Below are 22437 nucleotides of genomic sequence, written 5' to 3' on the forward strand. Positions count from 1 at the left end.
TATTGTAATTATGATGTCAAGTAAATAATTTTTGTACTTTTAATTTTTTGTACTTATTTTGAAAACCACAGGCTGAGTTATAATCATGCTATGAAATAAATGTTTTTTCTACTTACAATTGGCCTTTTTGTCCTACCCTACGTCATACCCTTTATAAGTATTTCTGCGATTTTCACCAACTAAACGTGGTTGGTGCTAAAATGTTCCATCACAATTTTTGTTCCTCTTGATGCTTAATATCACTCCTCTGAGTTTGTCGCCACTTCAAGGCAACAACCTGTGTGTGTGTATGTATATATATACAGTAGACTCTCTAACTCGACACCCCAAAAGTATCGACAAACATGTCGAATTAAACGGATGTCGAGTTAGCGGGGTTTCACTCAAAATTTTTATCCGATCGTTTTTCTGTACGTAATTATATACATTCTAACAATTGTATTAAATAAAATGCTAATTCACATTTGTTTTAATTTAGGGTTGTTTCAAAATAGAATCAAAACATTATATAAAGGTAAAGACTTCTTATATAAGTCTAAACCTCATGAAAAATAATCAAGTATATTTGCTTGTTTTTCCGAAAAAAGAGAAAAAATTCTTTTACATTATCCAGTTGATTCTGCGATTGTTCAGCTTTATCTTGACAGCGTACGAAGCAACTTCTGTCACATTTAGAGTTTTTAATGCATCATGGACAGACGGTGCAGATACTTCATCTGAATTTTCTGTGAATCTATTTCTTCAAAACCAGAAGCACTTGCTTTGGTTGATTGATTCTAGAATATTGCCGTCTTCTCAAACTCTTGAAGTTACAAGATCAGAGTCAATACTCACAAATTCATCCCTGATGCAGTCACCAATAATGCTATTTATGCTTTCTCCACAATTAATCTGGGAGGAATCTTCGGAGAAATAATAGTTTTCCAAAGACTCAGAACAAAAACCAACATGACGGAAGCAGATCCGAATCGTGGCACTCATGCCAGTGTTCCATGCAGAATCAATCATTTCAACTACATATAAAACAAATTCTTGCGTCCATTCCAAGATACACAAATTTTTTTGTCTGAAATTTTCTGTCACACATTTTCATGCTTAGGATAATTCCTAATTTCCTTGATTGAGACTTTTTGTGAAATCTTTTGCTTCCTCTGGAATTATTGATCCTGATAATGGGATTGAGTGAGATCAAGGTATTTGAACCACAAAAGAGTTGCTTCTTCTACATCACTGAATTCTTATTTCTCATATTTGTCTTCTGCTTGGTTTATAAGATTCAAATACTGAGAAAAAATTTCCCTCTTTTGTTACAAATGTCAAATGGTGTTCCGTGCATCTCCATATTCTTTGGCAAGTTCACTCCAAGTTTTTCCCGATTCTAGTTTTTTGCAAATTTCAACTTTTGATTTTGAAGTTAAAGTATGAAGTTCGCGAGCAGCCATTGAATTCCATTGCATTCATGGCTGTCGATAACCAAATGACATATTCAGCATCTAACTAGGACTCAGTTCTTTTTCTTTTACTCCTTTTCCAAGGAATCGTAAAACCTAGTTCCGCCAAAAACATTCGCCGCACCAGACAATATCAAAACTCACAATAGATAAGATTTTAATCTTCATTGGATGTTGAAATTGTCAACATTCAATAGGGATCACACCCCACTTTATAGCCATTCAAGTTTTACGTAAGCAGATTTTCAGCCATTTTTGACCCCCCTCCCCAGTCAGCAAAATTTTGTCAGCAGCTTAGAATATTTCATATCTTCAAAAAGGGGTGGTTGATGACGTGAGCAACCTTCAAAGCCCCATCCCCCCCCCCTATCATCAAAAGTCAGCAAATCCGAAAGCCCCTCCCCCTCGATGCTGACATAATACTTGAATGATCCCCTTTACGGATCATCCACACTTCTTTTCACCATGAAAAGAATGAAAGATCTGTCCTGGAAACGCCACTAAAATGATGGGCCGGTCAAGAGGATTCAAACACTCATTCTTCACATGCATGCCACCCCGTCCCCCTCACCTACAGCACATAAAAGGGACCCATCATATAGAAGAAACAAAGGATTATCGAAGTACCCACAGACAACGGCAAAAAATTATAGAATGGTAACACACGAGGAATTCTAAAAACCGGTCGTGGTGAAGGGAGAAAAATCGTAGTAAACTTATGCGGCGCTAAGCCAAACAATGTATCAGCGAGTTAGATATGACTTAGCGAGTTTTCCCTCCATTGAAATTAGTATTGGGGCAACTAAGGGAATAATAGATGTCGAGTTATCCGGATAGTCGAGTTACCCCCATGTGTCGTGTTAGAGATTGCACTGTGTGTGTGTATGCAGAACTTTCTCAAATTGGGTTTTCAATTTTTTTTTCTCAAGGAGGGGTTTTTACATTTCTTCCTGCAAAATAACACTATAATCTCTGCTTGAGGTGGGGGGGGGGGGGGTTAGAACAACAAAACTCCCATTGCATATACCAGTGTGCATGTGTGTGTATAAATCTTGCATTTTATTCTGTAAGAACAGTGGTTCTTAACGGGCAAGTAAGAGATGGAAGAAAAATTACATGTTGACTGATAATTCAAGAAAATAGAAATGATTTAAAAATTGAATTTTTCAATTTTTAAAAAAATATGTGAATCCTAGCAATATTTCCACACTTTGTCTTAACATTCGCTTGCAGAAATATGTGGCTAAAAATTTGCATTGTAAAGTTTCTTTTGCAATCAGAGGTCATACTTTGTATTTTTTCTGAATCGAAATGGAAAACTTTTACCTAAACTATTTCACAATTTGTTTACATAGGTACCTCGTACTATTAGCATGTGGTGCTTAGATATTTTAATGCTGTCATGGACATGACTTAGGGAAAACGTCAAAAAATTTAGTCAAATGTCAAAGAAACATTAATTTATAGTTGTTGGGTTCGGAATCAATAAGTGAATCAACTTTTAAAGAATTTATTTTTTTAATATATTTTAAGATTTAAAAAAAAAACTTTTTTTAGTTTAATTTGGTTAAGTTACATGTTGGGGTAAATCGAGAAGCTATCCATTCTTAGAATAAGACAACCATAAGTATTCTTTATGGGCGTTGTATAATATTTTATCATGTGTATATATCATTTATAATTTGTGTTAATTGCATTTTTAATTGGCTTGCTGTATTTTTGAAATATATGATATCCATATTTTTATGGGTATCTTTTTATCAGCCACCTCGTTGGGCATTTTGCCTGTTGTGGCATTTGTATTTGTATAATTTTTAATAATTTTTTAAAAATAAAAATAAAATAAAGCCAAAATTAAATACTAGCCACATAGCCGAAAAAGACATTAAATATAATTAAGAGAATTCATAGAAATTAATTAATGGATAACTAATGTAACCAATTACAGAAAGAACATTGAATTTTCTATGTGGCAGTTAAATGGTGACAGATAAGAGTGAATCAGGGAGGGAAAAGAAAATCATTCCACCAAGAAATCATTTTGCAAGGATTTATATGAATAGGGGAATCAGAAGACAAGTGCCAGAATCTCCTTTGCTTTAAATTTATATGCAAGATATTATTGAAAGAGACAAGGTTTTATAACAAAATAGAAAAACCAATCTAGAAGAGAATTTTATATATTGATTTATTAGTAAATATATAAATGTGTATGCTGAACTTTTAATTACAGCGAGTTCCGCTTATAACGTTTTCAAAAAACCAGCATAAAAGTATTGTAAGCGAAAAAACGCTTTAACTCTATAAAAACCATTCCGGCCGTAGACGGCTCTACATGCAAACAGCCAAACCGCTTGTAGCCGGCCGAGATGGGGAGTATGGGTATATAAGACATTTTTGTGAAAGGGCAGGGAGGGATGATTGACAGCTGTCGTCAGAGGCGGGAACGAGAAAGACAAGCGTATACGCCCCATCAGTTGGATTCCGGAAGCTCCACTTCGATAAAGCTGACTGTTGTTTGCAACAATACAACAAAACGAGAGGTTACACTATCATGTTGTTACCCACGACGTTGGCGAAATAATTTTGAGAAAAGAATTTTAAAATTATCAAGATGTGTTAAATTTTATTGCTTATAATAGATTATATTGTTTAGATATTTAGAATTTATGGTATCTTGTACCTTGTACTTTTGCGATTGTTGCGCTTTCCTGGAACATGACTTACAATTAGAGCCAGCTTATGTGCAAAAAAAAAAAGACACGCAGCATCAAATAATTTTGTTTTATTAGTTGCATACCAACACAATTTATTGATCCTGTCATAACAGGTGCTCTATCTGAACAAAATCCTGGCAATTTATTAATTGGAACATTGCTAGATTTCCGAAAGTTCGGTGTCATTTGTGTAATGTTATCCGTACTGAACTTCTGAAAGCCTCCATCTTCTGAAATTTTCAGAAAATGTTTTATTCTTTTTTATTACAATTATGTCGATACTCTCATGAAAAGAACTTTCCTTTACCCAAAATTCGGAGAAGTATTTTACTCCTAATAAGATTTTTAGAAGTGAATATGAATTTTAATGTACTACTGTAACAATTATTGTTATGGGGATGATGCCCCTCGTATCGAATGAAAAACATGAAAAGATTCTCTACATAAGCTGAAATGAATTTTTACTAGGAAACTGGGAATGGTCCTGCTTGAAAATGTTCACAACCTTGAGACTCCTTTCCTAACGGCCATATGCTTCGCAAGTTCTGTTACTTTCTCTAATGGTTATATATTTGGATCATGTGTTAAGGAGAGACAGCTGCCCCGTACGGAAAATTTGAGGGGGTGGCAATTTTAGTGACAAAAATGTATAAAAGCACTTTGTTGTGATTCTGGGAGTTGGAAAATCAAACCGCAAAAATTAGCGCCCACTCCTCTGGGGCACCATGTCTTCCTTCCCCCCCAGTTGCGGCCCTGGTCATCAATACGCATATTTTCAGTTCACACAAAGAAAGCCTTCTATGTTTGGATAAACATGACTAATCGCCGACCAATATTATTTACTAGAACTATAAAAGCAATAAAGAAAAATTTGTAAAAAGCAAAAAAATTACGGTATTTTTTTTTGTGTAAAAAAACATATGGGCATGTTGCAAAGGGACATTAACATGTACATGAACTGAGCCCATGGTAGTAGTATAATACTAAGTAGTATATTTCATTTTGTGCACAATTTTGGAAGTGTTGTTTTATTTCTTTAGCGTATTACTAAGGTTTTTGATTGTTAGTAGAGAGGTTAGTACACAAACCTCTAGCAATACGATTTGACTTCCTTCTGGGACGGCTGCCTTTAGGATTTGGCACCAGACTGCACAGGCTCAATTATGCCCATTTTTGTGCATAAAATGGCCATGCAATGATAAAAAAAAAAACCACCTAAATAAAGAATGTGGGGGGGGGGGAACACATTGTTACAGGGGGAGCCTAGCGAGCTATAGCAAAGGGCGGCAGGTTTGAGGAATGAGTGGCTGAGAAAATTAGTAGAATGTGAAAAGAGTGGCAAAATCATAAATCAGTTTCTGCCTAGAGAGTGAGTGACCTAGAGCAGGGCTTGACAAATCAAAAAATAATTTAAGCACCAACCAAATTTCATAGGAGCCAAGCATTTTTTTAAAAATAATGGCTTTATTTTGAAAATAATGCCTTTTTTTCAGCTTATCTAGGACTCAGCAACCCTTCTCCATGTTGGTAGACAAACTGACATAATTACCAAAAACTGTGTTATCCTAACACTTCAATTTAGCAATCAAACATATAACATTTTAGGCACCAATGCCAAATTTCTATATTCGTCATAGTGACCAGGTGAAACCCTGACTTAGAGCGTGTGCAAGTCCGTGGATGACCAAAAGAGAAAGCGAGTGACCCCAGGTCGGTGAGCGATCAAAAGCGTGACCTAGAATTGTTGCAAGCGTGTTAATGACCAAGCAAAGAACTACAGAGCGAGAGACCTGGTTAATGAGCGATCAAAATCGTGACCTTGATTGGGTGCAAGCATGTGGATGACCAAAACGTAACCTAAAGAGCGACTATGCCATGTCAGTGAGCGATCAAAATCGTGGCATAGGGCGTATGCTATCATGTGAGTGACCAAAAGGGGGGAACGTAGAGATTGTGTGAGCACGTGAATGACCGAAACAGTATGCCAGCATGCCAGTGGCCCAAAGCGTGATTTACTGATTTACAGGCACAGGCGTTTTCACATGAGAGGGAGTCCAAGACGAATATTTCCCAGGGTGGTGAATTCTAGGAATAAGTGGTCAAGAATATTAGAATAGAATGGGAGAAGGGAGGCAAAACAGTAAATACGCCTCTTATTGTTGCCCGATTGTAATAGTATCTGAGCATGAGACTTCCTCATTTTCTACGGATCTAGCGTTTTGATAAACATCTGCGTTTACTACCAACTGGGGTTAGGATTATTGATAAGAAGACAGTCAACGTGAGCAAAAAAGGCATGGCTGTAATTTGTTCAGGGGATTTATGTCCTTTCATTGTCAAGTTTGAAAAACTCATTTTCGCAAAAGGGACACTTCCACATAGTGATTTTACCTCTCTTTTTCTTACGAAGCAGATAATACCTTATACGTGGGCTGTTTTTATGGGAGTGTTCCAAATAAAGTACACTGGCACCAGATTAGTACGTGAATACATACAACAAAATTGATTGTAAAGTTTTCATATGGCTCCCAAATCGAGTTTTCTATCGCTTCTAGGTAGTGCATTCAGAAAATGGGCAGCCCCTTTTCTTCCCCACAGATACGATCTTATCCAAAGGTCAATGTTGGTTTTACTAATACATATTTTTCTTCAACCTCCCCCTCAAAAGGAAAAAATTTTGAACCCCTACCCCCTCGAGAAAATTCTGCAGACGCTTATGACGGAGATACACTGAAAATGCAAGAGGGCCAGAGTTGGGAGGTTGAATTACGATTGAAGGGTAATCCGTATATTTGTGAATATCATGTTGCTTTTGTATGCATGGGTAAACATAATGCCCTTCCATATCACACCCCCCCCCCCACAATCACAAGAAGAGTTGGAGGAAGTTCAATATGGCTGGAACTAGAGGCACAGTAGCAGGGTGAAGTTTTTCAAGGAGATATACTGCGCATAAGCACTTTTTGCAACTTTGAAAGCGGAAAAATTAAGTTTATCCCCTCACCTCCAATACGTTGCGATCATGTTCCTAGTTGTATGCCTGTAAGTTTCAACGTATCACTAGCAACAAGTGTGCGAAAATATTTTGTTACATCTTCACTTTTTGTTTTCTAATGGAGGAGGCGAACCAGAGCCGTAACTAGGGGGGAGCAGACGGATTTCGTGCCCCGCGCGCTGGACCAGAGGGGGCGCAAATTTCATTCTCAAACCTTACCTTCAACATTACAAAGGGGTGCCAAAATGTGCACTTGCCCCAGGTGACCAAGCATCTGGTTGCGGCCCTGGGGAGAACGTCAGTTATTCGTAATTTCTCTGACAGAACCAAAAATAAATTAGATTCCTCTTTTGTCGGCAGAATTTTGCCAATATTTTTACTCCTCTGTCTTTGTCAAAAGTCAGCATAGCCCAGACACTCCACTCAAAAAAAATGACACCAGGCTGGACCCAATTTCATGTTTTTACAAGCTTCGTACTGTCGCCCTTCTTGTAATCAAAAATCAACGAATACTCCCCCTCCTGATGCTAACGTAAAATTGGAATGGGGCCTGAATTTTTTTTGGTAAAGCTTATTTGTTTTCATATCGAGATACACGTAAGTTTATATCTGGAAGCACTTGTCTTTTCTAATTTTTGAAGTTGTCTTTTGAATTAAAAATTCATATATTAATAGTTCCCTTCTACAAAATATAAAAAAAAAAATCGAGAAAAGGAAAAAATAATTGGCAAAGTTGGCGAGAATATCTTGAAGAGAAAGGGCGATATACCGCCGCTCACGAATAAATAACTAACCGCTCCTTCAGCTGGACCCGTATACGCGTACAGGGATAAAATGAACTCGTATGCATATATACATGTCTTTCATGAAGAAAAAAGAGTCGGGTGCCTACTCCTTTACATAAAAGAAAAATGCTGTATGGGTATGTAAAGGGTGATTTCAGTTTACAATTTGTCTCCACAGGGTATCTTGAAACGAAAAAATGAACAGCAACGCTGTGGCCGGCATGAATAGGAACTGAATGGAAGGAAGGATGGGGATTAGGTGAGAGGTGAAAGTTTGGACGAGTCCATTTCAGAAAGCAAAAATAGGTTATTTTCACGAGCCTCCCAGTATCCTCCAAGAATCGGTAAAGGGTTAAAGGAGAAATTTCAATAAGAATTATTTAGAGTTGGGACCATGATAATAAATCGTACTAGAACGTTCTAAATGGGAATGTTTAAGCAAGATCGACTGAATATTTGTTTTAGATTTATTACATTTACTATGTTAAATTCTCAGTGTTGATGGGCTTCTTTGCAAGCTTTTTCTACTAGTAGACAATCAAAGTAAAAGAACCTAGTTATAAGCTGGTAAATTAATCTGTTTTCAATGAATTTTCAAATAGAATGTGTTTTTAGAAATTAATTATTTCATTCACAGAGATACCTCCCTCTTCCTAGCCAGAACACCCGCCGCTCCTCTCAACAAAGCGATATAAACAGGTGATAAAATACCTGGGCCATGATGGAAAAGATTCAGAGATACCAGGGAATGATGAAGAAAAGGCGCACTTAAATTATTTTCAAGAGGGACCCACTTTCACTCTAACTCCAAAAGGGATTAAGATTTTGCCAATAACCTGGGTCTTGGGAATCGGGTAAATTGGAGTACAGTGGCATATGTGACTCATGCAATGTTATATACACAAATTATTTCAGAAAAAATACATACCTGGAAAGGGTTTTGGCTGATTAAATTCTAAAATTTGGATGTCTCCTTTGTCACCTTCTGCATATGGGGAGAATGGACTAATTTCCTCAGATACACTTGATATATGTAAGTTCATTGGGATATCACTTCCCCTATTGTTGCAAAATATTTCAGATAGAGTATTAAAATATGGCAATAAACCATTTATACAACAAAAAATAAAAAGTATCCATACATGCAATTCAAAATAGATCTTTCAAATTTGGTGGGGAGATAGGGAATAGCAAAAGAACACAATTTGACATAAAAAAAGAATGGTCAAAAATGTCACTTATGAGGGCAAAATATGTCCAGAAGGTGAAGGAAGAGATACAATTGAAACTAGTAATTTCTCGTGCATCTTACTGGTAGATGATCCAGTTTCACAGTTCTTGATGCACACAAGCAAATATTTGATGCTGCAGTATTCAGCGGCTAGGATTAGCATTCTATAAACAATGCCATACTTGTCCGCTTTCTCTTGCTGCATTTTATGTTAGATGAATATCAGGGTATTTGTGAAATATATACAGATCCATTTTACTTCTGTGCCCCAAAGCATGATGTTCAACTGACTGAAAATGTTCTGCAGTAAAAATTTCTACAATACAGAAAACATTAAGTGTTCTTTTTCTATATTATCTTTTATTTCTAGAATTTTATTTCTAGATAGATCGCAATTTTAAATCGGATGATTTTTTTTTAATTGTTAGTAAATTCAAAATACCTGCGAGCTTCTCTAACCTTGGCCAGCTACAAGAGTATTCTCCAAAGCGTATTAATATGCGTCTTTAATACACTTTGGTATTCTCCCCGTTGTGCGTAAGTTCCTGCCCTGAGCGGAATATAATCATGGATGCTATCAGTGATGAATAATATTGGGTATACGAACCCACAAAAGCAGTTGTATATTTTCTTTTTGAAGACATTTGATCAGAGAAGAAAAAAAAAAAAAACACTTCAAAATATAAGGCTGTTGAGGAAAAAACGGTAGTGTCACATATCATGTGATTTACAATCAATCTGTTATTGTGCTTGCGATGTAGTTGTAAATGTAATAGAATAATGGTTATATATGGATGTCAGCAATCAAGATCGTCCACTGGTAAATGGTAGCAGATAAATGCTAAATAAACAAAGTCACGTTGCTGCCAGCTTCATTAAAGGCTGTCACCAAGACATTTTTTGATGGCTAATCGATGGAAGTGACGTCTTCAACCTAGTAGGTAAATTCCACGAACTACGGCTGCCCTCTATAGGTGTTTTCTCCCAACAGTGACAGCTAACACTGATGTCACAATATTGTGAAAACTCGGTGAAAATCTAAAGAATTTTAATCTAAATAAAACTGAGAAAAATTCATATAAATCTAATTTTCTGCAAAAATCCGGCTAGAGTTGGAAGAAGGGCAAAAAATCTGGAGTCTCCGGCTTAAATCCAGAGACTTGGCACATCTGTTTGCCTATGAATATGTTTAATCAGTACATGAAAATTTTGAATAATATTTCCACAAATCATAATGCTCAATGATTAAAATAAAACGAAATACTTACTGATATGTCAAGATAACAGGGTATGAAGGGATCATGATTTTTTTAAATTTAAAAAAAATATATATTTTTGATTAAAATTAACTGACTGCTCATTAATTAAAACAAATGCTAACCATTAAGAATGCATATTTTCATACCTGCTTTTTTTCTCCTAATCGCTCAAATTCTATTAAGCATTAATGAATGAACAATGAAGAAACTAAAGCAAAAAATATGAACACCAAAATTCTGTATGTAACATGAATGGTTGTGTAGTCTGAATTAACTTCATGGGTTAACGTTTTTCTTGTAAAAAATGCTTTCATTCATGAGGGCTCCTTCCGTTAAAGTGAATACGTGGTGACAACTCAGTATCACACATATGGTGAAGGTATCTCAATTTACTCCATATACAACCAAAGGGCCATTCAGCATCAACTAAATAAAACATTCTATTGACAACAGTTTTTTTACATAATTTGCGGTTGCGTTTCTTACTTGCATGATGTTGCTTAATAGTTTACACATTTTTATTCTTTTGCACGAAAAGAGCAAACTCAAAATTTTAATACAAAAAGTTAAGTCGAAAGTATCAATTGATATTTATGTTGTAAAACATCTATTATTTTAAATCAGCAATCAGGACATAGAATTCATTGTTTTATACAAAAACAAATTTTTTTTTTTTTTTTTTTTAATCAGAGGAACCCTACGTTGTAATGCACTGGAAATACTAGATGCAGTTCAAGTTTTCAATATTCTCTATATTTTTTCTTTAATTTTTTCCATGCACAAAATCTAAAAATGAAGCAGTTTTCTCTTGCCGCATTACATCTAAGGATTTAGTTCAATTCTGTATTTACCCCAAGGAGATCTACTTCTTTTAATCATGAATGCTACCACATATGAGTAACCATATGCACACCATACCAGGTTACTTTTACTTCAATATCATTGGAGTTATGTAAAAAAACCAAAATTTTAATTTTGACTTAAATCTGATTTTAAAAAAATCAAGTGATTCAAATGATGATTTTAATCAAGCTGATTTAAATTGAGGTACCCTGCAAGTATATAAATAACATACATCAGTAGCTAACATACATCAGAAACTAATAATTAATGCCATATACACAATAGAACCTTCTTAGACATTGCATCGTGTTTGTGAACAACCCTGGTTAAAATCACTTTTCAACTCATTATCTTCCAATGTGTTTCATTATTAGCAAAATTAAAAACATATATATATTAGTTCATATACTACATAATAGTTTCTGAAAATTTGAAATAGTTATGATTTTACCATTGTTCAGAAATAATATCTATATCCATTGGTTCAGGATCATTTTGGCTTGATGAAGTGGGTAAGTTTGAAATTTCTTCATCAGAACTATAATCAGGCACACTTTTCGATAATGCCAAGTCATTTTCTTCATCTTGTGGATAGCTTGAATACAGTACCATAGCTGAATCAGGAACAGAACACTCTCGAGCCGAGTCACTCTCATCACTAGGGACTTCCAAACATGCTGAATTAGCAGTGATATGCTTCCTACATATATTAACTTCTCTCTGTAAGAGATAAATGTTTCAAATATAATATATAAGAGTTCAATATTTTATATCAAAAAAATATATTCATACAAAAAACTTGTTTATGAGTGTGAACAAAGACTTTTCTTTGCTCAAACATTTTTTTTAAACTATAAAAATTTAACAATTTCGGGAATTTTTAAAATTCTGAAGTTTAAGGCAAACTAATTAAACCTTTCCAGAACTAAATGTCAAGGGAGAAATAATTGTCTTAAGCCAACATTACACTATAAAAATTTTATAAAAAACTTGACACATATCACCAATAAGCTCATTGATTGTCTCACACAATCAAGTTTTATAGAAGAGTTTTTATAAAGCTTTTACAGTGACAGTTTTAGGTTGGAATTACACTATAAAATTTTTGTAAAAGTGCTTTTATAAAATTTAAAATACAACCAATAAACTGATGGGTTACATTTGCTTGAATATAACTGATCAGCTTATTTGTTGTATTTTCAAGTTTCATACAAGCACTTTTATAGTGTAATCCAGGCCTTAGAAAGGTTTTTTTGTTTCAAAAAGGTATGACAAAACATCAACAAGATTATCTTGACATCCCTTTCAAAAAAGAATGGTTTCTATCTTTTAGACTGTGTATCTTAGAGTATGAACAAAGTGCATGCCTGTTCTGATTCTGGAAATCTATGTCAAAATTGAGGATTTTAACCAACAAGCTATAATTGACACCTTAAAAGAATATGAAACTAAATGCGAAAATAAAGGATCTAGTATCAGACTCAGAGCGTTAAATGACTGTGCTTCAAATTATTAAAAACACTTCTTAATGACAACATCTTGCACTACCAATGCTGCTGAACCAGACATGCACTACCAGTGCTGGGCACATAAAGTAAATCTTGTGAGTGACGCATTCATTAAAGAATTCAAAGAATTTAATTCTGTTGTGGCCAAGACTAATATTACTTTTTTTGCAATGAAGAAAAATGAAGTGTGTATTTAAGCTACCAAAAAGGAAAAAAGTATCACTATAAGTAGGCTATTACTGACAGCAAAATTCTTCCCGACGTCTGCAGTAACCAGGCAGAATTCATGGTTCAAACGTGTCGTTCATCTGAGTGAATATCATATACTGCCGCTTTTCTCAATAAATATGTAAACTATTACGCCACAGTAAAGTTTCTTAAAAATAAGTTTCAACAATAAGTTCATGCCGCCTGGCAGTCGAGTGGTTAGGGAACTAGCTTCTCACTGTGCAGGTCTGGGTTCGAATCCCGGTTCGGGCATGGATGTTTACTAATACTAACAAATTCCCTGGACGGATCGTGCTGATCCCTTGGGAATACGTGAGGATCACGTTATTATTTAAAAAAAATTTTAAAAAAATTTTAATTTAATGAAACTTTAGCTCCTACAATATGGGTTCAGTTGACTTTCGTTTCAGAGTTCTGTTGGAAAATCATGCTAATCGCTAATTTGAAAGGATCAAACTTTCTATTTGCACATGCTTTGTGGATTAAGTTTATTTGAAATCTTCTGGGCTCAAATTTCAAGGGCATTTTTATGGGGGGGGGGGGGGAAATTGACAAATAAGTACAGTAGAGTCTCGCTTATCCGACATAAACGAGATGGCAGAACATCGGATAATACAGAGGTGTTAAAAAAAAGTCTATTAAACATCAAACTGTTATAATTTTGCACATTACGAACCTAATAATGTTTACAGCGAAACAAAAAATTAAGTGAGAAAATGAACTTGATTACAGAATATTTTGAAGTTAAATACAGTACTTAAAAATTTTCAGTCCTGTGACGACTTAATTTTTAATCGTAGTCTGCTTTCCTGACGAGTGCCGTTTCTTCGCTGCCAAATCTCGCCATCTTTGCAGCATCATTATGTCAATTCCTGTAGTTGCTTCTTGTTGCTCAATGTATTTAATTGCAGTTTCTAGAGCCTTAACTCTGTCCTTATGTGAAATTCTGAAAGCTCACCAGTTCGTGCTTGATCCTTTTTTTGCGGTGGGACGTTGTATAATACATAAAGTCGGATAAACGGGAATCTATTGTATGTTGGAATTGATGAACGGCATAGTATTCTGCTGAAGAGACAGCAGCAGAAAAGGGTTAAAATAAATTGACTTTACACATGACATCCAACCTCATAACTTCAGAACTCTATGCACCATTTGTTTTATGCGCCAGATGGTGCAGAATTTTTATGGTTTCGTAATAGAATGTAGCAGAATTGTAACAGTTCGATGCAGATTTTCCACCTATGAATTTCTGTTGGCTGTTGAATTTTTTATTCTGTTTAATCCTTCTTTTACTACATTTTCGTTGCTTTGCGTCTTCGGTTTCCTGTTCAAGCATCCAACAATAGCTATATTTCTCGAAAAGTAGAGCCAATATGACAAAACCAATGTTTGATACGGAATTAAAACTTCAATTTTGCCCTAAAATCACTGAATTATCTTTGACAATGATATACTATTTATTTATAAAGCACAGTTTCAATGTGATTTGTATGCTGCTTATATATTACAATCACATTTTAATTTTCACTTTATTTCAAAAACTAGATATGCGATGGATTTTTAAATTATTTTTTCAGTAATTAGCATCCTAAAAATAAAGAAAAACTAATTTTTAGACAGTTTTCCTCAGATATAGTGCTCTGCGCACGATGGCGCTGGCATATCTTTGCAGCTTGTACAATTATTCTATTTTCTGCTGGTGGCAACACAACAGAAATCGGGAGTCAAAGGCTTCTAGCTCTGCTTGTTTGTTGATGTTGTCCTACTCACTGACGCACGTGTCTGTCTCGCCATGCACGGGCCACATTTTTCTCTACCAGCATTCCCGTTTGTATTATGTAAATATTATCTGTTGTAAATAAAGTGTAAATATATAAACGAAATCATTTCATGGATCAACTAAAGATTAGGGAATTGGACGTGAAACGAAAGAAACCACCATGGCAGAGGTGAGTGCCTTAGTCATGGTTATACCGCCATTCAACGTGCGGGATGTTTGGTTATGGTTCGTGGTGTGTGAAAGCACTTTCAAGTTGGCCGCTCCAAAACCGATAACAGTCAAAAACAAAATACAACTACATCCTTGCAAATCTACCTCCAGATAATACATCTCTAGTACGAGACATTCTCATGAACCCTCCAACTTCGGAGCCATATGAAAAACCATAGCATGACCTACTCACACGTTGACAAGCCACACATTAGGAGATCAGAAACAGTCTAACATTCTCCATGAATTAAAATGAAGAGCGGAATCTCAGTGTTTCGGATGAACTATTGACAGAACTCTTCCTGCAACAACTGCCCAAATCTACTCGATCTATACTCGCTGCCATCAGCCCACTAACATTAAAACGGCAGAGCTGGCCGACAAGATCCAAGAAGCAAGACCACCTGATGTAAATGCCATGGTCAACAATCTGATATGATCGCACAACTCCAAGAACAGGTTGCCTACCTACGCCACGAACTAAAAGCAGTTTTGCAAGTGTGTTCCCACAGTGTTTCGTGTTGTGTTTCTCCCGTTCAAAGAGATCAACACCACCACCCACATTGCAGGATAGACAATTTTGTTGGTACCATAAGACATTTGCAGACGCGCCATCTTTTGAAATCCAGAAATCTGGAGATTCTGCCGAGGGGGGTAAGGGCCCCCTCCCCTCAAGAAAACCAGACTATCAAAAAAAATTTGAAAAAAAAATTCAAAACAAATTTTTTAATCAATTAAGAAAAAGTTTCATTGCCGCCCCCCCCCCCCAAGTAGAATATAATCCCACGTCAGTCTTTAAATGCAGAATAGAGAAATCACATCTATATACTGTTCATAAAACGTGTTTCCTTTCGTGGATGCTATTAGTGATTGATAATCTTGAGTACATGAACTCTTAAAAGCTTTATATTTAGCTTAAAGTTTTTTTTCTTTCTGAAGACGTATTTAATCGGAGGAAACAATTTAAAAACTTCAAAATACAAAGCTGCTGACGAAAAAAACTGGTGTTTACAGCAAGACTGTTAATGTAATACAATAATGATTATACGGGAATTTTGGCAACCAAGGTCATGCCCCTGATAAATGATTGCAGATAAATGCTATGTAAGCAAAGTCACGTCTTTGCCAGGTGCTTAAATGCGGTCACCAAGACACTTTTTATGGCTGCTCGATGGAAATGACCACGGCTGTCCTCTATGGGTGTTTTCCCTAACGACGACGGCAGTCATTGATGTCACAATGTGAAAGCTCGCTTAAAAACTAATTTTCTGCCAAAGTCCAGCGAAATTTTAACTCCGGAGAGCTGGCAGGTATGCATTTGGCAATCAAGCCAGAAGGTGCACTTCACCATGCAGGTTTACAAAAAATGACGAAGGCGGAGAGTAGTAGTGACATGCTCCCTGCCAATGATATCTCGTCACTTATTTTTAGTCGGTCTGAAGCACCAACATTTCATTCCTTGTGGACAATGGATCTGACGTTTCAATACTCCCAGACTGCAGCACTGACAAATGTCAACCATTTCTCTACTTTCCGCTGCAAATTTGTTTCCAATAAACGTCTATGGTGAGCAAACGGTCACTTTAGATTTTGAACCTAGCAGAGTCTTCCGGTGGACTTTCCTCTTGGCCGTAGTACCAAAACCGATTTTTTGAGCCAATTTCTTGTACAACTTCAACTTCATTCCAGACTTACGACGACGATGTCTCCTCGACATGAGGAGGAAACTCACTGCATACTGTCAACTAAAGAAGTCAGAAGTGCACTCAAACTTTTCGATGGTGACGCAACTTATCAAAGCCTGCTCAGCAACAGGTAGGCCAATTTATCCTAAAGCTCGCTGTCTCTCTCCAGAAAAGTTAACTTGCACCGAAAAGCAATTTCTGGACATGCAAAAACAAGGATTATGTCTGCCATCAAACAGTGCATGGGCCAGTCAAATTCATATGGTCAAGAAACCTAACGATGCGTGATGTATCTGCGGTGACTACCATCAGCCAAATAAGATCACCACACGAGACAGATATCCCATTCCTCATATCCATGACCTAACCCACATGCTTCATGGGACTGTAATCTACTCGACCATTCACCTCGTCTCCAAGTATCACTAAATTCCAGTGGCAGAAGCTGACGTGCCCAAGACTGCCATCATCACGCCTTTCAGGCTTTATGAGTTTCCTTTCATGCCCTACAGACTTTGCAATGCCACCGCATTGCAGAGGTACATTGACCAATTGTTGGCTGGTCTCAATTTTTCAGAGAGATACATAGATGACATCCTCATCGCATTAGCAAACTCTGAACAGCATAAACAGCACCTGGGCATAGTTTTCAAATGACTGGCCGAGAATGGTCTAAAGATCAACTTTCTGAAGTGCAAATTCTTCCAAGATGAAGTCACATTTCTTGGACAAAGGATATTACCAAAAGGGATTTCTTCTCTTCATGATAAAGTGAAGGCGATAAAAGATTTCCCCAATCCGGCAACCATCCAAAAACTTCAACGTTTTCTGAATTTTTATCGAAGATTCCTTCCTGGGTTAGCAGAAATATAAGCTCCACTATGTTCATATCAAAAAAAAAAAAAGTCAAAAGCAATGCAAAGATCGAGTGGACGGAAACATCAAATAAAGCTTTCGTAGATTGGAAGCAAAAACTAATTTCTGCAACCCTTTTTGCTTTTCCACATCCATCAGCTGAACTCTATCATGGTAGACTCATCCAACACAGCAATCGGTGCCTACCTACAACAGCTTGTCAACTCGCACTGGCAACCACTCACTTTCTACTCCAGGAACTTATCAAAGCTAAGATAGCGCTTACGACAGAGCTAGTAGCAGCATATGCGGCAGTGAAGCAGTTTCAACACATGATCGAAGGAAAATATTTCATCCTCTACACCGACCATAAGCCCTAGACATTTGCGTTTCGTCAAAAGACTCACAAGACATCTCTCAGACAAACACAAACACGACATCTTCACTTCATCGGATAGCATACCAATGACATACTGTAATGGATCAGGATAACATCCTTCTCCGTTACTGTTACTTTGTTATGTGGTAAATAGTCATGTTTAGGCCCCAGGGACCGCTCAGCTACTGGAAAACGTCCAGAAGTTCCACTGGCATACCGTCATGAGCCAGAAAGTCTGCTTAGTCCTACAGCCGTAGGGTGGGGTCTTGCAGTCCTTTGACGAGGATGGAACCAAAGTCGGGCAGCTGATGTCCCACCAAAATTTATTTCTCATGTAACATACATTTAATTATTATTTAGTTTGGGAATTCTCCCGGAGGAGATATCACATCGTCTCGTTATACTGTTATTATATTTTTACTTACCTGTTTCGGCGGTTGGCTGCAGACTTCCGATGGAATAATTATTTTGTTTGTGTGTTTTCAGTGTTTGATGTAAGAGGCATGATTGGAGAGCCTGGCCAGCTCGCCCGATTACGTTTAGCATTGCCACTGAGAAATTTTGAAATATTTTTTTACTTTGTTTTGTATGCAAATTATTTTTGTGAAATGAATTTTTATCAAGAGACGGAGTGTTGCCGGTGGACGAATGGTCCTAAAGTTAAAGCCGGTTTACGATGTATAAAAGCGCGTCTCTCGATCTCACTAATCGCATTCATTCGTTCATTCATGTATTCACCTCTTACTTTGGCTACTTGAGTAGCTTGTTCTCGGCTTTGATCGTGAAATTTCAAAATAATGTTATGATCTAAATAACTACCATTCTTGTTCCCGTCGGGTCTGGTGAAGATGTTTTTATAAAAGCTAAATAACCAATTAACGAGTCAGAGTATAATATAACCTACCAGAGTTAAAGAATAAGGTGACGAGATATCTGGTTGCATGCCGGAATGAGGGGCCATATATTGAATTCTTCTACTTTAGAGAGTCCCCTTCCCCCATAGGTTACATACCAGAAATTATGATACTTTGGCAGATATCTACCGGCATTTAAGGGAGTGTCTCTCTCTACATGCATCATAAATTCTGTTTGTTCCTACAAGATTGCAAATGCACATTTTTTAAAAAATTGTAAAGTTAAAATTTTAGAAAAATTTCCAAGATCGTTGGGGGAAGGAAAAAACCGAAATTGTAGAAACTTTACATTGGATAGCTACAGTTTTGTCATGTAGTCGCGCAACGCAGTCGTCAACGTTCCGCATCGCAAAAATCAGGAGTGTGTATGTGGAATCAGCCTTTGGGAGAGCACAAGGATTTCTTCCACAGTTTTTCTGTCACTCACAAAAATAATTTAAAATCAACAGATAGAATGTTAATTTCATATATATAGGAATGTTAATTTGCTGTAAGAATTTTTTTAATATTTAAATTTTGTACAAAGATATTTTAAATCTTGGGAGAGGGGGCATGAGGCCCCTATTTCCTCCCCGGATTTCGCCTTCAGTGAAAATAATGGGTTTAGAACTCACAACTGTGCAATGGTAATCGCTACATACATTTTTCTAAGGTTATCAAACTTTGAGTTGGCTATCTCATTGAAAAAAGCTCTGTTGCCACGATCACACAAACGCTTATACATTAAATTTTAAACCTACACATTAGTAATTTGGAGGATAGATAGCACCACCTACTTAACACTTAATGTGCTAAATGCTAGACGCACGCTAAAGTACACCGTTAAGTATCACCAACACAAATTTGACATACCTGAATAGGGGAGGGGAAGCTATGAAAAAATGTGGCAATTAAATAATGGTAGATCAAAGTTGTGGACCATCGAGGAGGGAAGAGAAAATTATCCTACCAGGAAATCGTAAGGATTTATACGAATAAGCAAATATTTATAATCATTTGCTTTAAATTTATATGCTATTTATATTCAAATGCTTTAAATCATTTGCTTTTAAAATATTACTGAAAGAGATAAGTTTTTACGAAAGGGAAAATCAATCGGAAAAAATTGATGGATTTTTTTTAATATATATATAAATAATTATATTATTTTTAATTTATTACATTTATAAAATTCTATACTATGTTAAATTCTCAATGTTGATGGGTTTCTTTACAAGCTTTCTCTACTAGGAGACAATGAAAGCAAAAGAACCTAGTTATAAGCTGGTAAATTGAGTTTTTTTTAATGAACCTTTGGATTGAACATGTTTAGAAATTATTTGATTCACAGGAACACCAGTAAATGTAGGGGAGGACCATAAAATATTCAGATATACCAGTGAATGATAGGGAGGGCGGGGAGCCTTACTTTTTTTTGAGAGGGACCCACTTTCACTCAAAAACGACCTAGATTTTGTAAATTAGAGTATAGTGACATCTCTATAAATGTATGAAATTTCATGAAGCTCTGAGATCTAGTTTGTGGATTCCGATTCCGTGGATTATAAAAAAACCCCACATAAGCTTATGATCCTTTTTGTTTTCAAGCTCAACCCATATAGTTCAATATCACTTCTCTGTGCGTGAACTCTAGCCTTCAAACATGATTTGACGTATATCAAGAAACCACGCCCTTTCCTCAGATCTATTTTTCTGAAAAAAGTATATCTTCAGATGTGCAAGGGAGTTCTGTAATGGCTACTAGGTTTACGCCTTCTACAGCTATCATAGTTTGTGACTGTCAGAACATTCAAGTCAGAGGTGGGTAGTTCACTGTCAATACTCATATCATTAACCAACCCACATTCCTTCTCACCTGGTCTGGAAGTGAAAAACCTTAACCCTATTTTAAACCTCCCAGACCCCTTCCTATTCAGGTGAATCCCATCCCAATGAATCCATTTATCAGTGAAACCAGGAAGCTCCAAAAACCTGATCCCAAGAAAGGAGCAAATGCCCTTCATGCATCAAAATGTTCAATCCTGCACTTCTAAATGCCCTACTATTCGTTGGCGGTACTGGAATCGCTGGCACATCTGAACATCCCCCCTCCAGAGCGGATAATAGTAAATCCCGATACTCTGACAGACTCGCTAATATTCTCTACTACCTGATTCGTTCCCATTCACACGATTACTTACCCGGGAGCTTTCAACGATGAAAAAAGTCTCAAACATTGCTAATCTCCTCCTTCCAGGAATACAATAGCGCTCAAAACCTTGCAAACCTCTACGTGCCCTGTTCCCCAGTTCGCAAACCATAGAAGCCCTGATAATTACACCCAGAGAGATGCCATTGATGCGCTATAACGCATTAAATACCCAAAATTTAGGGAAAAAACACAAAAATTTGGTTCACACGTCCTTTCCTAGTTCCAAGATGAAAAAAGTAGAGAAAAACCTCCAACGTTTCCCTTTTTTTTTCCTTTTCACAGTCTATCACAATCGTGCGACCTTTAAAGAGTGGTTTTACTACTTTGTATACTGTATTGATATACATGCGGGTTGGTGAAGATATTTAGTTTCCCTTAATGAGGGGCCGTGTGCAGAATTTTCAAAGAGAATTTCAGAGTTTTTACTCCCCTGCGGATTTCCTTCCCTCCGGTTACATATCGGAAATTACTGTATTTTCGCGGCTATCTGCTGGTATTTAAAGACAGATGTCTATACAGCATAAATTTGACTTGTTAAAAGATTGCAAATGCGCATTTTTTGAAAAATCATAGATTTGGAACGTCTGTTCAGTGTAAAAATTTTTTGGAGATCCTTAAAAAAAAAAAAAATTATGTAAAAACTCTACCTTTAATACCTACAGTTTTATCCAGCTGCTATGTTGTAGTCACAAAAATCTGGTGTGTAAGAAGCATCAGCTTTTGGAGGGGCAGGAGGATTTCTTCCATAAAAATTATGGGTCACTAATGCTCAAAAAGAATTCAAAATTAACATAGTCTTGTACTATTTTTTTTTCTTTGATATTTTAATTTTCTACAAAAATACTTTCAATTCTTCATTTTCTTGGGGGGGGGGGCACCCATACCCCCAGATTTTGCCTTTGGTGAAAATCTGGGTTTGGAACTTATGACTGCAGTGGTAATTGGCTAACAATATGATTTTCTAAGGTTTCCCAATTTCGAATTTGGCTATTCTTTTGAAAAAAATACTGGTTCGCACAACGATCACACAAACCTACAACACATATGTATATATTAAATTTCAAATCCATGCATTACCAATTTGGAGGATAGATGCAGGGCCACAACTAGGGGGGGGGGAGAGAACAGGCTAGTCTAGTGTCTCCCCCCCCTCCCAGCTCTGGGCTAGAGAGGATGCCAAATCCCATCCTTTTTAACTCCTTTTATATTACACGGGATGACAAAATGTGTTTTGTCATCCCGTGACATTTGAGAAAGTATCTAATTGCATCTCTAAATAGATGGCACTACATACTGAACACCACACAAAATGTGCAACACACAAACACACTTAAGTTTCACAACACAAATCTGACTTAGCTCAAATATTCAGGTGCGAAAATATGTGGCAGTTAAATGGCAACAGA

General features: G+C 36.5%; 1 protein-coding gene across 9 annotated transcripts in view; it reads right to left on the reverse strand.

Annotated features, from left to right (window-relative positions):
* Positions 1 to 22437, reverse strand: part of HUWE1 (HECT, UBA and WWE domain containing E3 ubiquitin protein ligase 1) — a 564154-nt gene that overhangs the window by 422735 nt on the left and 118982 nt on the right. For all 9 annotated transcript variants that reach the window (XM_089233267.1, XM_089233272.1, XM_089233273.1 and 6 more), the window contains exons 18-19: positions 11733 to 12001; positions 8877 to 9007 (exon numbers count right to left, since the gene is read on the reverse strand). In XM_089233267.1, the coding sequence (XP_089089393.1) occupies positions 8877 to 9007; positions 11733 to 12001 (400 nt within the window). The remainder of the gene's footprint in view (positions 1 to 8876; positions 9008 to 11732; positions 12002 to 22437) is intronic.

The sequence above is a fragment of the Pholcus phalangioides genome, unplaced genomic scaffold (genome assembly GCF_987345545.1).
Source record: "Pholcus phalangioides strain wild (caught in Gottingen) unplaced genomic scaffold, Ppha-v1.0 ptg000007l_1, whole genome shotgun sequence".
NCBI lineage: Eukaryota > Metazoa > Arthropoda > Arachnida > Araneae > Pholcidae > Pholcus > Pholcus phalangioides.